This window comes from Cylas formicarius, unplaced genomic scaffold, assembly GCF_029955315.1.
Source record: "Cylas formicarius isolate icCylForm1 unplaced genomic scaffold, icCylForm1.1 PGA_scaffold_6__28_contigs__length_40554024, whole genome shotgun sequence".
In the NCBI taxonomy this organism is placed as follows: Eukaryota; Metazoa; Arthropoda; class Insecta; order Coleoptera; family Brentidae; genus Cylas; species Cylas formicarius.
In genome coordinates, this window is record NW_026844347.1 from 13,751,508 (window position 1) to 13,770,601 (window position 19,094).

Below are 19,094 nucleotides of genomic sequence, written 5' to 3' on the forward strand. Positions count from 1 at the left end.
TCGTAGAGATAGACGATGGCGCCTGATGAAATACTATGACCTTTTTGTTATTAGCCTATGCAACTCTTTGAATTTTAAAAGCTTCACTCTTCGTCAGGAAACTCGTATCTTTAATTTCGCGGAAATAAACAAATAAGTATTTGCCAGGGGTAAACTGCACTGCACTTTGAAGAAATTCCGGTGGACTTCTAAGGAATTCCAAAGAACCTAAGCATCAAAATGCATTTTGTGTCTCGAGATATTTTTATTACCATTGGAATTGCAACTCAATATTTCTGAAAGAAAGAAAGATAAGCCTATGATTTCCGTAAAAAAGATAGGCGATGGCGATTGATGTATTATTATTATTATTATGGATGTATTATATGGTCAGCATAAATAAATACGTATTTGCGAGGGGTAAACCGCACTGCACTATGAACGAATTCCAGCGGAATTCCAAAGAACCAGAGTATCAAAACGCATTTTGTGTTTCGAGAAATTTTTATTACCATTGGAGTTCCGACTGAATATTTTTGAAAGGAGGAAAGATAAGCCACCAACTCCTGTTTTTTTTTCATAACATCTTACAATCTCTCTTCTGGATTCCTTGTGCATCGGTGGCTTATAAATCAAACTTGCTTACGTTTCGTCAATCATCTTGTTGGCTTCTTCAGAGTTTGATTGAAACTGCTTACATATCGTTTGATGCGGGCGGAGCTAAAGCAGGGGCATGAACATAGTAATAGGTAAAACCTGACTCGCGGTTAACATTGTTTGGTTGTTTATAGATTTCTGTTGATTGTAGATGCTGCTGATGAGTTTATCGTAGTCTTAAAGCTCTTTCATGTTCTTGTATTGTATTCTTGTAGTTATTCTTTACCGCATATGCCCGCAATGTTGTAAACTCGTGGTACCTCAAACGGAATTTTACCTTTGACGGATCGAAGATGTTGAGAGACTTTTGGAAAAGCGGTAAATCTGGTTTTGACATTATATTTCTATTGATATGTGGTCAGTGAATGTAAGGAAGGGCAACAGTGGCAAGTGTGGGGTTGCTTTTGGATTCATCGCTTAATATATCTAATGTGGAAATTATTAGAGAGAAGAGCAGATGTGTAGAGTTGATGGGCAGTGATGTGGGATGTGATGTGACAATGTGAGAAAATAAGTTCAGTCTGTGTGCGTATGTTTTCTCTAAACAGAAGGACCGAATGATAATTCAAGGCTATGTTAGGGTGTTCTATATAGTATAGAATAAATATATTCGCGACGACTGGGTGACCGTTATAAGAAAAAAATGTTTCAGACAAGTTTTTTTCAATTAAGGGAAGAAGAGTTGGTTCCAGGTTCTCTAATTTTAATATGTCTACTTGGTAACGGACGATTCTACGTCGAAAGTAAAAAGAATATCATGTGCATCCAATGTAATGATTTTTAATTGTTTAAGAAAACGGAAAGAATTAAGTACCATACCACCAGTTTTCCTTGTAAATGGCTTTAATATAGAAGCTAGATATTTTGCTAGAGAATATGTCGGAGAAGCAATGTTGCTGACAATAGGTGGAGGGGGTAATCCTGGTTTGTGAATCTTAGAAAGTTCGTAAGATTCATAGACCGAAATTACTTAACTATTACATAGGTTTATTTGAAAAATCTAAATGTGTCACTGAAATTTTCCTAAAATTTTCTGTACTAACTGAAGGTCCAATACGTTTTGCCTTTTCTTCTCGAACGATGTTCCTGAAACGTTGGGCGGTGTGGTGCTGGAATATTACCCACCGCAATCCATCGCGCTTGCCCTGGTTCCCGTCGATATCATATTTTATCAGATTTTCTTATGATTTCGATCGCCACCACCCGAGTTATTAAAGTGTAAAAGGATGTTAATGAATCATACGATTATGACACCATTAGAAATGCAAAATTCGATTTCGGTGTCAGAAGAACAATTTTATTGGTAATACAATAAACATTGTGGCAATTATAAGACGTCTACCTAGGGAACAAAATTTATTCAAAAATCAGATATTTTATTTCAAGAAAAATGGTTGCATACGTCCATCACACTTTTTCCTCGCTCACTGTTTGAAGTAAACAGAAAATATACAGGAAAGGCCGAAAAGATACCAAGTTTCTTTTTTTGAACGTCTTTTTTTTCCTTTTCGAATTCTATGTCAAATTTTACGCATAATTCATGTAGCACACCATATACCCTTCTCTAGTTAGTACCATTAAAGTCCTTAAATTGTGAATATACCGCATATAAATTAAACCCAAAAAATTGAAATTTTAATTTTAGTTAAATATAGACATAACGAGGATTTAAGAATAAATTTGTAATTTATTTAACGCATTGTTCAAAAACCTTCAGGTGTTGTATTTTATCGTTCCAGCTTTGGCAGTTTTGGACATATTTACGCGTTCCGACAATTTTTACTAACCAGGTATTGTACAAAGTAAGTCAACATTATTTCATTGGTTTCCAAAGTTATGAGAAAATGGTAAATACAAAAGTTGTAACGACTGTTAGGATGCCAAATTTAAAATTACTTTAAAGTACACAAAGGTAGCTCAAAAAAAAACTATTTTTGAATTTTGTTTTGGGTTCGTTTTGAAATTGTTCATCTTTTTTAATAGTAATAATACATAATCAATTCTCATATTTTTTCCAATATCCTAATTTTTCTCATCATATTAAATATTACCGTTATCCAGGAATTACGTAAAAGATATATGCAACGGAATTTGAACAAGGTGCAACAGGGTATTCAAAATAAGCAAATACATTTTAAATTGAATAATCTGGATTTTCCTATATATTTAATAATTTTTTTTCGGGAACATCTTACAAAAACCCAAAATGTTATATACCTATTTTTAATAGTTTGCGATTTATTTAAATAAATAATAATAACGGCCCAATTTTAAATTTACAGAAAAAGTATATAATATTAAATACCTAAAACTACAAATTAATTAATTTTACTTTTAATTATTATGGCACAAAAATATGCCCATCTACTTATACACACATTTAGCCTTTTTGTATATTTTCTTGGACGTTCCTTAGCATAAAAGTTATTATTTCCCTGCGCGCGTGCCGAATAGTCTTTTCTAAATCTTCTGGTGTTGTAGGGTGGTTTCGCATAAACACGATATTTAACATCCTCCTCCTAGGTGCCGTCTCTGTTGAGGTTGGCGATCACCATGGTAAACTCGTGTCTATGTTGGGCTTGATGGATTAAGGTGTTACCTTCTGTGTCTGTCCAGTTTCGTATATTTCTCAATCACGATTTCTTTTTTCCTCCGGTACCTCGTCTTCTTTTAATCTTCCGTTGCAGTAGTTTATAATTAGTACTTCTACACTGGTCGTTCCAGAAGTCCAGCTTATGCGTATATTGCCACATTTCAAACGCTTTGCAGCCTCCTGAGATCCTCCCACTTTAAAGTCCAGGACTCACATCCACATCAGAGCAAGGGTCACGTATAGCACTTCAGTGTTCTCAGTCTTACTCCGATTGATAGACGTGGGTTACAGAGCACGTGTACGCATCTTCAAGAAACCCGCCCTAGCTATTAAAATTTAACATGTTCCCAGAAAAATAAATTTAGTGGTGTTAAGTCACATGAGTGAGGGGGCCATCCAATGAATCCACCTCTACCGTTCCATTTCTGCGGATAATGATTATTTAAAAATTCTCGAACTTCTCGATGGTAATGCGACGGAGTTCCACATTGCTGAAGCTACATTTGTTGGATTTCAATGTTATCAATTTCTTGAAAATATTAAAGTAAGTCATTCTGCAAAAAGTTTAAATATTTAGGTCCAACGAGTGGTTCGCCATCCAGAAATTTTAGGTATTGTGAAAAGTAGTTTCATCGGAAAATATTATTTTTGACAAAAAATTTTATCGACCTCTATTGCTTCATTTATAACCATACAGAAGTCAAAATCACGGTCCAGAAGTTCTTGGTGTAATTCCATATGGAAGGGATTAGTGGTAGATTCGGATATATCACACATCAAACGGCTTAACAGCAACTGACCAGGGGATTATCTCGAAGTTGAAATAAAATTTCCAATTATTTTTCCTCTCATTCCAGTTTACCACTTTGAGTTCTTTATATTCAATACTACTGCTAGCATCGAACGGTTCCATTTAACACTGAAGCAATTGTCTAGTTGGCATACGTCTACTAGGGTACTTCGTCTTGTACTTACTTCCAACAAAGTGTTTTTATCCGCCTCACCTAGTATATAAATCGTATCAATTAATTCAGCTTTATTAAGATCTACTGATATCACAATAAATTTTATGAATGTAATTTTTGAAAGAAACTTCCACAGGCTACTGTAATACTTTTTATAAAACTTCTGAATGCCGCCTGCGTCGGTTTTTGTTGGGTCGAACTAGCTAATGTCTATAGTCTATAGAAATCTATAAGCAACCTAACAATCTTAACCGCAACTCAGGTCTCTACCTGTCACTAATATGGGAATCCGTCATCCCAGACGGTGTTTACGCCCCTCATTTAGCTCCGCCCTTTTCAAACAATATAAAAGCAAGTTTCAGTCAAGCTCTGGAGAAACCAACAGGATGATTGGCGAAATGTCAGCTAGTTCGACTAAACAAAAACCGACGCAGGAGGAATCCAGAATTTTTATAAAAAGTATTTATGAATTTACTTACTCAATTGAGAGGTAAAAATTTAGCAAAGTTATTTTGTCATTACCAACTAATGTTATAGCCATAGTGTTAGATAGAAAAGAGTGCAAATATTGGAAAAGTTCAAATAAGTCCCAAAGTATTAAAAACTGGTATATGAGATACTTAATAAAAGTTGCAGGTTTTTGTAAGATCTTATAGAAAAAATAATAATTTGGTTAGTTTTGGTGAGTTAAGAAAATATCGTTTTTTCAATTTTAAATGATCCAAATATATTCGTTTAGTTTGAACACCTGGTAGCATCTATTTCAAATTCCGTTGCATATCGTAATTTTTTTGCAGTTGTGAAAACTACCATTTTTTTAAAAAAACTAAAATTTTGGAAAAACTGTTAGACTTAAGTACATACTGTTATTAATAAAAAAAGTTGTAGAATTTTAAAAGAAATTGAAAACATGATTTTAAAATAGGGAGTTCCTTTTAAAAAAATATATGTTTTATTCATCTGGATTTTTTGAGCCACCCTGTTTCGTTTAAAATAATTTTGAATTGTGCAGCAATCTTTATAACTTTTCTATTTACTATTATCATAACTTTTGAAACCAATGAGATAATGGATTTTATCGGTGACTCCCGTACTATAGCCTTAGTATATCTTCTATATCTTTACCTACATTTCGGTCGCATATAACTGGAAGCACCTGATCCTATATCACCAAATTTGAACATTTTTGCTAGTTAAGTGTCTCCCTTCTCCCCTCTTTAAATAACTGAGGAATTGTTGACAAACAAGAATAAAACAATAGTCAACTGAATTACTTTATTCGTTATTTTGTAAGTACATATTTAGGAGGGTCTAGCCATTCGAAAAGCTATCTTAAATACTGATAATAGTTTACTCTTTAACATCTATGGTTTCTTCTCTCGATACTTTTCCGGGAATATTTTCACTGGCGTTCCGTTCCTTAGTAATACGTAGTTACATAGATCGCGTACAAAAAAACGTCTACCGATATCATTTATTTAAATTTATTGTCTATTTCTTTATTAGGGTACAAATGAAATATAATGCGATTACACGTGACGAACTAGCAAATGGTTTCTGTAAATTGCGCGCAGTGATCAACGACTCACGTTCCTCAGTTTCTTTTGTTACATTTCGATTAGTTTTTCCATTGCATGTGCTTTGGTTCTGCCTATTGCTAATGCTAATCAACCGACTATGGAGATAAAAAGTGTATTTTTATGAATGCATTTCTTTTTCTTTGCCCTCGTGATGTTTCCCGTAATTCCAAAGTTATTGTTGCTATTTGGCGATGTGTGTGTGAGCTATCTAAGCTTACAACGATAATAAATTAGCTTAATATTTTTTTAAATTAGCCTTAGATAGTAGCAGGGAAGGTGACGTTCCAAAATTTTTATACTGCCTTATTTTATACCCAACAAAATTAGCATTATTTTAAAAATATTATTTTTTACGTTCCACAACTTCTCAACTCCAGGAGCTGCTTGCCGCGTATCTCACTGACGCACATGCGGATGAATCGACAAACTACTATATAACACACACGTATAGGCGTAAGCAAGCGATTCGTACTCGGAAACGGCGTAAAAATATTCCGGAAAAATACACGTGTATACATAACAGTTTCCGTAATCTATTAGGAGACAAAAGTCCCAACGCATTCGTAACATATGAGCCATATGATCAACTATGGGAAGTTCATCTCCATCCTCTTCGGCACAACTGAATTTAAATATTGCACAGCTTGAATAAAAATTAAAAATATATCAAAATTGTCTCAAAAAAATGTGTACACTCAAAGTTTTCCAATAGTTATACCGTGTGTCAAAGTAAGAACAACGGTTTAGAAAAAAGAATTAAGAAGTAAATTTACTAAGAGAAAATGCTGGAAATTATTTTCGAGTTTCTGAAATGACCGTTAATGAGCCATATCGATTTTGAAAACCAAGTTTTTAAAATATTTTCATACCATTTCCTTTAATTTCATTATAATGAACTTGGAGTAGTTTAAAATAGCATTTTGCAATGAGTGACTCGATTACGTTTGCTTACTTTACCACCAGGTGGTATTTTCTGACATTATCCCAAAATAACATAATTTTCTGATACAAAATAAATTTCAACGAAATGAATTTTTTGAGGGCCCAATAATCCAATGGACACCGGAATCTCACTATGAAGATAGTTATCTAAAATATTAACTAAACTAAAAAAAAAATGAAATTTTGTGAAAAATTTCCGCTTTGCATGCCGATTTTAATATCTAACTAGCCCGAACATACCAAATTTGTTTTAAATAATATTCAAAATTAAATTACTATGTTATCACTTTTTATATTTAGAATTATTAGTTATTTCTTTATTAAAAATTAGGTGTGTCATTACTCATTTTTTTAGGACTAACTAATTTCGTTAATTATTGTCGTATTTAATTAGTTCAATGTGAAAAAACATTTAAAAATGCATAAAATATTTTTCTGACAGGACTGATTCATTTCGAATTATCAAAGTTTTCATGGATGCTTATCAAACTCTCTTGATTACTTACCGTTTTAAATATTTTAAATTTGTAAAGTGTTTCTTGAGTTAACAATATCGTACTTAAAGTGGTAAAAATGATTATTTCATTCACATTTTTCTATCGAAATAAGCCAATAATTAATAAAATTAGTTAGTGTTCAAGAACAACTTTTGGTTAGTTGTCTAAACCCAATATTTAATGAAAAAATAAGTGATAATAAATAAAAGAAGTAATGTCAGCTGATGTGTAATTTTGTGCACTTTGATGCAATGAAGAAAAAGGTAAATAACAAAATTTTATAATATACATGAATGTATAAATTGGAGTTCTATTTATTAAACTCTTGATTTTTTTAAATACCATGTCCTTTGAGAAAGTTGGGTATTGGTAAATTTTAGCGAGTCACATGCTAGTCCAAATAATGAACTGAAATTCATGTTATACCAGTCTCTCAAATGTTTCATCTTGGATGTCTTTCTCGTCTACCTGTTATCTTGTTTTGATTAACATTTTGTAGTAGACGGTACTTCCTACCTCTCATCACCAAACTACTCCAGCTTTCTTTCCTTAATTCCTTAAGCGGGACAGTATATCTGCATTGGAACACTTATGACTCATGCGTTCGATATCTGTTTTGTTAATTGTACAAGCCTCCAAACCGCAAAAACCATTGCGAAATCGGAATGAACATTCACCTAAGTATTCCCGACCTTTAGAGTATATCCGACATTGGATTAATTTTAGAAATTTATTTAATAAATTAAAAATTGATAACGGCAATATAACGACCCACAAAACACGACAAATGATTCACATCACTAAACTTTCTTAGCTATAAGTTCTTGTTAAGTTTATTAAAATTAAAAAAAAAAACTTTTTGGAGCTTTCGTCATTTATTTCGGAAAAATGTTCCAACACCTCCAGATTTGAATTTTCCTAAGCATTAACAATGCTTGACGTTAGAAATTTTGTATAAACCGAGTGTTTAAAACCGATATAACAATTGAGCCCCCTGGTGATCATTTCAGACACTTCAGCATCTTTGACCAGCACGTAATTTAGTAGCTTTGTCGATTACACTGATTTGACGTTTTCATTATGTTACGAACACGTTTGGAATATAAAAATGGAAAATAATCTGGTAAATGGTCGAAGTCGATCTTTTCACTTTATTGTACACACATCAGCCGTGGCTATCGTTAAGAAAGTATAAATTTTTATGATATGTGCATACACATACACTTCCATGCACTTTTTTGCGTGAACTAGTTTGGATTCCACGCAACAACTATCAATAGATTATTTCGTCGGTCTTTATGATTATTGTTTAACAAAACAAAAGTAAAACTATCATATTATGGGTTTGAAATAATGGTAAAACTGGATTTTCCGCACTTTCGGTTTTGGTAAGGGTTATAAAAATCAATAATTCTTATGTGGAGTCCAAACAACTATGTAAAGTAACATAAATTTTTTTCGATAGTGCTCACAGAATAACATCTTAAATAACAAATTTGCTCTACTATACTCATTCTAAAATTGACAAAACATAAAATTGACTAGAGTATCTCTCTCGCTCTCGCTCTTTAGCTCTGTCATCATACGTTCATTTTTATCTAAACATAGTTATAGTAATAAATATACAGATCCATTTTCTACCCACATTTACTACTTAGGCAAAAGACCTTTAGGCTTTTCCATTGATATTTCGCCCTGCAGGCCTTGTGGTATGTATTTTGTTAAGATAAATCGTGTGCATTCTCAAACATTTATTGTAATATACGAAACGAATATTCCGCTGCCAACTAGCCCCGCAACTTATTACAAAATTGCAAAAATTTTTTATTTATCTAAAATGGGGTCACATTTAATGAAAAGGCAAGGACGGTCTCATATTTTTCAACACCTTTGCGAAAAAGCAGCACCAATGGTTACCACGGAACCAGAAGAATATCGAACGCTTCGCTGTGATCACTTAAAATCATAAATCCGGTAAACTCGATGTTTCATTTTTGAGGAAGACTGAATTAACGCAACTAAAATATCTTTCTTAACATGACCAACAAGAACAAGTAAAATTTTTGAAACATGATATTTTGCATCGCGGATTTCCTTCCAGAATGGTTTTGTGTAAATAAAAACATATATGTAATAATGTAAATCGCTCCGAAAAATATTTATTGTAAATTTGTGATGGTTTAAAGATTCGTTGGAGTGTACTGTATGGTGCTGATGTGCGGAGCGCCATATATTGCCAATTGTCGGAGGCGAAGTCGGCGAAGGAGCGCGGGGTGGCCAGTTCCTTTTGAGGGAACGAATTGTGTTGATGTTATTTTTGATTGTTTTGTTCGATTTCGATCGGCTGGACCAGAGTCGGTACGACCGGTCCATGCAATTTGTACTTTTCTGTTTTTCACGTATAGTAATACACTCCGTTAGTATAGTAAAGTGTGTGTATTGTTTTCGACGCTTCTGAACCCGGTATGCATCGGTAGAAACACATCCACCACAAATTGTAGAGAAATATTCTGAATACGAAAGTTCTACCTATGTCATTTTTATTGGGAGCAGAAAATAGAATAAGTTTTAATGTTTTCTTTTTTTTTATTTCAATTTCAATAAAACAATAATAGGGCTAAGATAACCTAAAAAGCAAATAAAATTGCAGATTTTTTTTTAACAATTTTATAAGTATAACGTAAGTTGTTACATGGCAGGTCAAATTGAACACTTTTAAAGGCAAACTTCAATTTCTAAGATTGTAATGTCGGGCTAAATTTTTGTAAAAAATATGCCAGTTTAATAAATAACAATGACCTTTTCGATAAAAAAAATTTAGAATTACCCTTGCAAAAAGATAATTGGATAGTAATTCTAAGCTTTATTCGATAATTAAAACAAATACGGCGTATTCCCGACAATATTAAATTTTAACCGTTAAATTCATATAAAACAAGAGCGATTCTTTAAAAATGAATATGTTCGAAAAGCACATCTGAAATGGTAATGTCATGTCAATAATGGCATCAGTTTTAGTCTGAGCTTTTCAAAAAGATGACCCAATTTGATCCACAGTATGAAAAATTAGCCAGTTTGATAGCCCAATCTCAGTTCTTATAGTTTTGTTATAGTGTTTTGGTCTTTTGTTTTTTAAGTTACTTTTTGTGGATCCTCAATTTCCATGTAACTTCCTCCTATTTAAATTTGCCAATCGAGTTTAGGAGATTTCCTTAAACATTTTCTAGTTACCGCGTACACCGTGTCTATTTTTGTTGTTATTACTGTGCTCAATTTTCGTGAAACAAAAAATGGCGTTTCCAAAATAATTATAGCCAAGCTTTTGAGACAATTGAAACGGAATCTCGTAGATGTATAGATGCAGGTAAAATTCAGTGGCGTGCTCTGATTTATTGGAAAAGTAATATTTTTTTTAATAGTTATGTTGTACTTTCCGAGAATGTATAATACTTATATATTATTTGAAATAAACATATATTTTGACATTTTGGAAAATATACTTGTTATTAATTTACTTATCTTAATTAAGCTCTCCTTCACATATTATTACTAGAAAAAATGGCTACTTAGAGTAGTCTCTAAAAATATTGCGTAAGTCTTTGATTAGAAAAATTATAATTTTAGACAAGCAAATATTTATAATCATTTTTTAAAACATATTTTTAGAAATAGTACGAAAAGCTCAATTGAGTACTAAAAAATATACATGGAGTTGGGTTTGGCCTGAACCTCAAACTTACACTTAGAACACTATAAAAAACTGAGGACGCAACTGAATTCTGGAATCAACGTCTTAGACAATTATCCTGAAGTTTACCATTTTTTGTATTTTATTCTTAAATTTTGTAATAAAATAATAAAAATAGCAATAATATTTTAACTGGAATAAAATTGATATAGAAAACAATTCCATTTTCAAAAATGTCGGAATTTCGCTAGCGGTGGTGAAAAACAAGGGACCTATTTAGTTATTCGCAGATCTACGGACTTCCCTAATAGTACTGTTTACATTACGTAAATGACGTTCTACGAAGTGATTACCGTATGCTGATAAAGGGAAGCATCGTCGTCATTATTAAGTCGGAACACCCGCTAGCAGAATCCGCTTATTGCCACGCAACTAAAGAAACCGCTTAGCATTCACTATGTACACATTTATACGTTAAACATATTCCTCAGTCGACAACAAAACCAATATACAAAAACGGAAATAAACTTTTGCACAGGAACGACTATAATAACGGATAATAATGGAAACGTGAAACGAACTGTACATACCTACATAAAATACAATACAATGAATACAACAAACAGCGAAATGCGTCGTTTAAAGAAGAATCTAGTAGCAACGTTATACAATTATATACATCATAAGAATGTACAGAGATCAAAAGCGTGTCGACATCGAAAACATACGAGCTGGGGGAAAACAGCAGGGATTTTAAAAAACGCCTACCAACATCCAATCGTTCAAGTAAAGGAATTTGTTTATTTGTTGTGTACAAATTGCTAATGAATTATAATGAATTTTGCCTAACTTACATACGTCGTGTTCTATTGAAATTGGCAGTGATTTTTTAAACATTTGTGCAGAAGTTTCGGAATTTTTTTTTGAAAGTGCGCTCTTCATTGGAGTGTCGATAAAAGAAAACTTTTTTCCCTAGCAAATACTTTACTCTGGAGTACTATATACCAATTCTCTATCTATCTATGTTGGTTATTACCAAAATACTAAAATATTGCTCTATGGGGAAAAAGAGATTAGTAAAAATATCGAGTTCTATTGATGCAAGGTGATAAATGTAGTCGTCATTATTGAATGAATGAATACACAATCATCTTTTTTTAATACGTTTGGTAGATACCACCAAATGAACATGACAAAATAATTACTAACAGTTACTCAATCATAAGAAAACTGAGTTGCAAGGAAGACCGGCGTCAAATATCAAAGGTTGTACTAGGAAGGCGCAGAAGCATGTGTGGAAAAAACTGGGGCTTCAATCCAAAAATCATAGTTTGGCTGTACCCAACAGTACCAAGACCAATGACAGTATATGGGGTAGCGTGCAAAGGCTAGCCACAAAGCGATGAGCACACCCTCCGGAGCCCTTAAGGTCCCACTGAATATTGCAATACAGATCTATATTCAAGCCGAAGCAAAATCCGTCGCAAGGTTAGTCACCAATAAATGGTAGACATAGCTTGACAAGATGTACAGGGCGATAAAGGCAGACGAAGTACTGCTTTTTTCAACCAGATTCAACCAGACAAGACTGGAAAAATGACGCAATAATAAAGGCAGAAATAATTTGCTGCACATTTGATTCAAAAACTGAAGAAGAAGTAAACAATTGCGATCTACACCGCGGTAATAAAAGCCATACAATTCAGCAAAATAACATTGAAGTTTGTTTTGAATTTTCATATACTAACTAACCAACTAATGAAGGCCACATTGGTAACAAATGTTCGACCTTAACCCTTTTGGTCAGGCAAAGGAATTTCTCGGAGGTCCATGGACCAGATTTACAGCAAACTGCTAAGCTACAAATAAGCATAATAATAGGTCTACTGTCGGGCCACTGTCGGCTTAAAAGCCATCTAAGCTAAACAGGCGCACACGTATTTTCATCTAGATAAAGCTCTACAGATATGGAGTGCCACGACAGAGACCTGTATACAAGAGGTCCTTATTATTATTCAACAATACAATACAGCGACAAGGACGACTTTTACTGAAAAGCACTATTGTAAAAAGTTTCACGTCGGATATTAAGAAGAAAGATGTGTACTGCGTTGTAATGGCGGTATATTCTACTCCTGTGTTACAGTTTTCAAACAGGCTGTTCTTCTTTATAAAAGGGCAATTTGTCATACGTTGAAAGGGCCTAACACAAACATAGAGGAAAAACGTTTATCTTCACAAATATTTCAGAGAGAATATTGGAGGCAGAAAATAAGAAAAAAGGAAAAACGGAAGGTACATGTGATGCCATTTGGAAAGGAAGACTCGATACTACACAGGAATTGCATAGATTCTCCAATTGTGAATCAAAATATGACTAATTTTACTTAAGTCATCATTATCATAAATCACCTTACTTGGAATGCATTGCGCATTTACACACTTAATAATTTTTTTTTGTATATATAATTTTGTTCTCATAAGCTAACCACGCCATCTTCATTTGTTTAATAATCCTACCAGTCGAAAACAAAACTGTTGGATTTAAAATCTCTTGCTATTTACTGTATTAACCATCCCAAGTAATATAGTGCTATGAAAGAGTTTGAACAATATTATTTCATTTTATAAATTCCCTTTTATCGACCAATTAGAAGAACGCCTTACATTTTATAATTAAACCGGAACACCGCCAGGTTTTCTAAGATGGCCGATCACTAGTTTACATAGAGCTAATTCTTAGCTTTCGAAATTCAGAATGTTGAAATTAAAATTGCGTCGTTAGATTGTTGTCGCGGTACCTAATTCGTCAACAGTTTAAATTTGCAGGGAGCCCCCATAAAACTTTCATGTTTTCGCGTTCAGTTTGCTCACAACAGCGTTTGATCAAAAATCTCATACAATCTATAGCCAAGCAAATGGACTTGTTTCAACGCGTGATACAACCATTACTTATGACCATGACCATAAGCTCAAGTATTTCAAGATAGGCACGAAAAAATGACTAACCAAGTGCGAATCGACCTTAAGCATTACAGCAATCCTTCGACCCAACGTTTTGCCTTGCATCTGATTGTAAGCGACACTAATTTTAGGGCCAGTAGAGATCACTTTTCTACGAGCAAAGCACACCCACCGAAATAATAAGCTAAGTCACAAATAAACCAATGCCAGATATGTCAATAATCAGGTCACAAAAGCCGATATACTCCTACAATTCAGCACATATTTTATGACTGTGAAATCAGACTCATGTACGGCGTAGATTCGAGCGATTGTGGTGCCACCTAAAGGTGCGGCCAAGCCCTATACGTTTCTACAATAACAGGGATCCCGTAGATGTATAGAGAGAAAACAGTAACAAATTTAATAGCCGTGTTTGAGTAGTTGGGAAATAAAACAAGATAAGCCATTGTGCTGAAGGATTAATAGAAAGGCAGGCACTAATAGTTCCCGAACTATGTCCCTTATATGTCCTGCTTGTGAGCCAGGCATTTATAGTAACTTTTTCAGCTTAACAATTTTAGTGGGGAACAGTTATTTATTAAATAAAAAATATTAAACACGTTCATTACTCCGCTACGTTCGTAAAAATACGCTTGTCTAATTTTGTATTTGCTTTTCTATTTCCATTTATATACTTGTATTCACCCACCATTAGATTTTTATTCGGATTTTAAATGGGATTTATCCGTTTTTATTTTGTATTTAAGTTTAAGTTTAAATGCTGCAGACTAGAACAGTACAACACCAATTTGCGACATTCGTGCGCCAGAATTCGATAATGTTGGTGTGTTTGAGGTTATGTTATAATAGTTTGGAATTTGACTCAGTGTCTAAATATTTATCAAGCACAGAGAACAAAGTATAACATTGTCCTTAACCGAACCAAAGGAATAAAACGAAGTAACAATGGTATTTTATTCATAACTTTTCATTTAGTTGATTATTGCAAATGAAAAGCACATTTTTTGAGGTGATCCTCAACGCATTGTGAATACCAATGCATGCGCATTAGTAAATCAGATTTTTCATCATTAAAGGGATTTTTCGTTCGGAACAAATTGTAACCTTTCTGTTTTGATTGACGGGATTCTAAAGTTTTCGAAGAGTAGAAAAACATTTTATTTGACTAAAATAAAGGCAACAAAAAAGAGTATTCGTTAAACGCATGATGTTCAATTTGAAGAATTTCAGAAATAAGGCAAACCTACGAAACCGCTGAAAGGCCACCAAAAATAAAATTTTTAGTTAATTTAGGCAAATTTTTGAAGAAAAATTCAGAATTTCTGGGAAACAGGTCAGAATTTCTGACATAAGCCACATTTTCTGAGAAGCATGTCAGAATTTCTGACTAAGTCTGTCGTAAGGGATATTGCGAATTAAAACACCAGGTATACAGGGCAATTCATAAAGAATATACACAAAAAATTTCGGCTCAAAATGCCTCGTACAAACTAGTTGCATTTATTCTTTCTGATTTTTTTCCCATAAATACTTAAAAGATACTGGAGGCTAATATTTACCAATCACAATTTTGGTAACAGTAATAAAAAAACTTCGAAACAGATACTGGGGTTTCGTAATATTTGATGTCTAGTAGTATATATTTGAGGTTTAGATTCTAAATGTTCCTTACGAGACACTTAAATCGGACACTATCACTTGTTTTTTAGAAATTCTGACTTGTTCCTCAGAAAATCAGACTTAAGTGACAATTGTTTTTGCTTGTTTCTCAGAAATTTTGACTTGTTTCATAGAAATTCTGACTTCAGGCAGAAATGTTTTGCTTGCTTCTAGGAAATTCTGACATATTCCTCAAAAATCTTGCCTAAATAAATTAAAACCTAAATTTTGTTTTTGGTGGTCTGTCAGCGTTTTTGATCAAAACTTACTTTCTTGTTGAATTCTTTTTTAACTAAATTTATTAGATCCATAATTATTAATATGACAATAATATTTATTTTTCTAAGCCAAATTCAATTACTTCGCTGACTAGCATGACAAACAAAACCAGATACCGAATTTCAATTTGACTATTGATATATTCTCGAATGGAAGTAGCGTAAGCACTCTTTTAACGACTACTTTTGGTTGTATGTTTTACATTTTCGCTGTTACAAAGCCGTTTGCAAGACTATAGTAAAATAGCTGTAATCCCGAAATGTGGATATGAATTTGGACAAAACAAGGATTTTCGTCAGTATCCCCTAATATCAAACTTTAAGATGATAAAGAGATGATTTCCTTAACGATCAAACTGCCGCCTGCTAAATCGCCAACGTCATCGACGTCGACAAATATATCACACGTGAATTCGAAACGACATTTGAATAGCAAATAAATTGTGTAACACGCAACGGGTACCGTCTAAGGTTCCATTTAGAGACACACTTCCCGGTCATAAATATTAACTCTATCTATAAACTAAAATTATACATTTTTTCAACAACGATCCTATTTTTGGTAAACAAGTTTGATTCTAATAAGCAAGTACACGTAGCATGTCTTACGGTCGTTACCCAATAGTAAGTAACTAAATAATATTTCGTAAGTACCTTATCAAAGTGATACAAGTCGAAAAAATGGTAAATACATCGACAGAGATGAAAGTGATAGGTTATGTTATTAACTTTCGACCAAGTCGTCGTGTTGTTTTTTTATATTAACTTGTGCAGCCGTTTTGTTTAAATATTACCGTTATTGTACGTGGGCCCGAGCCGCGCGTTTCAGTCAGACTGTTCGCCGTCCCCTTCCACGTCCTTTTCCCCAACCTCCCTGGTGTTGCTGTCCTCCGTTTCGATGCTGCTCGTCGGCGTCGGAGTCTCCTCCACTTGAAGCAGCCGCGGACTCATCTGGAGCGAGTTGACGTCCCCGTCCTCGTAGCTGCCGCTGCCGTTCTTTCCGGCGCCGCCATACATCGAGCTCAGGTAGTTCGTCTTTTGCTCCTGGAACTTGGAGCCTGTGGTGTTATACGACGACATCTCCGGTTTCGTTCCGGCTGACGAATAACCCTCGTAGAACGACTTCGCCTCCTTGGTCGTCCCGATCGTGTTGAATTTATCTCCTTCGCTGTAACCGCTCTCCGATGAAGTGTATGTCAAGTAAGCGCCCGTCAAAAAGGGATTCGTGCTGACGTAAGTGGTTGGCTGGGGGTAGTTTATGCCGAACATATTGCTCGTAGTAGTGTTCATGTTGGCAATGGTGTTCTGCAATCCCGTTAGCGACGAGAATGACGGTGAATTTCCGCCTATCGTGACGTTCAGGCCTGCGGAGCTGGCTTGCATCGCGGGCGAACTGCATCGTGACGATCTCGTGATGTTCGTGATTGAGGGAGAGTTGCGAGGACCCGCGGCCGGGGACAGGGTAGTTGAGGGCGAGTTCCGGACCGACGTCACCGACGGGGAGGAGCGAATCAGGGCGGTGGCTGACGGGGAGGCGCGGATCGCAGGCGAACTAACGCGGCCGGGTAGGCAGTGTTTGACAGAGTCCGAACCCGATTGGGAATCGCTACTGCTGCTTGGCGATCCTGGGGATGAGACTATCACATGGCGGGGCTTGAGGACGCCCGCCGACGACGGGGACGAGGCCGCCCCCTGAGGCGGCAGCGCCGCTGCTGGCGGGCCGACTCGCGGAGAGAGCGGCCGGTAGGGACCTCTGCTTACTGATGATGGGCCCTGGTCGATCGGAAAACAAAACGTCGGCTTATTTTTCAAAGAAAATTCTACAGGCTTGAAAAATTAACGAGTCTTTATGGAGAGGACATCAAGCGCAAACGCGGAAAGCGGATCACCGAATGAAACGGGTAAGATTACTCTGTACACTGACCTTTTTGTTGCGTTGTAGAGATCATAACGTTATCCCCAATTTTCATTAATTATCCCATTCTGTCAACCCGCTTATAAAATTCTCCGAAAATCTAGTTTCGCTTTACTTCTTTAATTCATCATACCCGTAAGGAAACAGTCCAAATCAATAAGACTCTTCTGTCTCTACATCTTAAAATTGCTTCAATCTTGTCCCCATTCGAGTCCGATACCCTTTCAAACATGAGCTTTAAATTTTCGTTTATCTTCTACTACCCAAAATCACATTCAGAAATTTGAAAAATTAACGTCAACACTAGTGAAGCCATCAACTACCAAACACTGTGATAAATATATCATCGCAACAAATTTCGGAAACGGAAAAACTAGTTCTTTCAAAAGGTTCCAACTTCGTCCATGCCCCACGTATTATCCCAAAATCATTTCAAATGTCGAGTGTATCTTAAACGAACTGCCATCTCAAACAGCTAATGAAATTCGATTTGAAGCCGCAAAAATTCTAAAAAAATCAAATCCGCCTAAATCTGATATTCCAAAGCCTGAACGCATTGCCTTAAAATCTGTACAATGTAATCCCGATATCGTAATACTAAAATGAGATAAAAGAAATGCTACGGTGGTCATGAAAACAAATGAATATAAAGAAAAGATTCAAGATATTCTTGCAGACGGATCATATCGTCAACTTAAAAAAGATCCTACATCATCTATAGAACGCAACCTAAAATCCGTTATTAAGGCTTCTTCTCTAACAGACTCCGTCTCTACGAACTTCCAAAGATTCACAAATCAGGATTAACCCTTCGACCTATTGTCAGAACCATTATTTCTCCAACATATTTTCTATAAAAATGTCTAGCTTCTTTATTACAACCCTTTACAGGGAAAACTGATAGTTTCGAGCTTAATTCCTTTAACTTCATTGAACAATTACAGAGCATTACATTATATGCACAAGATATTCTGGTTAGTTTCCACTTAAAATCCCGCTTTATTAAAGTGCCCATTCCTGAAACTCTCAACATAATTTCAGACATATTAAAATTCGAGAATCTGGAATCAAACCTTCTCAACTTAATTGAAAAATGCTTGTTTGGGACATATTTTTTTTTATAATGGTCAATGGCTTCTCCACTATCCCCAGTCATCGCGAATATATTTATGGAAGCCTTTGAAAAGAAAGCTCTCGACACCTGATACTTTTGTTATTTGACCTCATGGTCAAGAATCCCTAGTAGATTTTCTTAGACATTCAAACTCTATACACCCTAACATACTTTTTACCATTAAATTTGAAACTTCCATTCTTAGATATTCTTATTAATAGAATATCAGACCTAACATTGGGTCTCTCTAATAATTTCCA

The 19,094-nt window shown here is 34.7% G+C and overlaps 1 protein-coding gene across 4 annotated transcripts in view; it reads right to left on the reverse strand.

The window, feature by feature from the left end:
* Window positions 1-5,455: 5,455 nt before the first annotated feature.
* LOC132703895 (rho GTPase-activating protein 100F) overlaps window positions 5,456-19,094 on the reverse strand; it is a 254,191-nt gene continuing 240,552 nt past the window's right edge. For 3 of the 4 annotated variants that reach the window (XM_060673411.1, XM_060673412.1, XM_060673413.1), the window contains one exon: window positions 5,456-17,578. In XM_060673411.1, the coding sequence (XP_060529394.1) occupies window positions 16,631-17,578 (948 nt within the window). In that variant the 3' untranslated portion in view covers window positions 5,456-16,630. The remainder of the gene's footprint in view (window positions 17,579-19,094) is intronic. The other variant, XM_060673414.1, reaches the window with a different exon arrangement.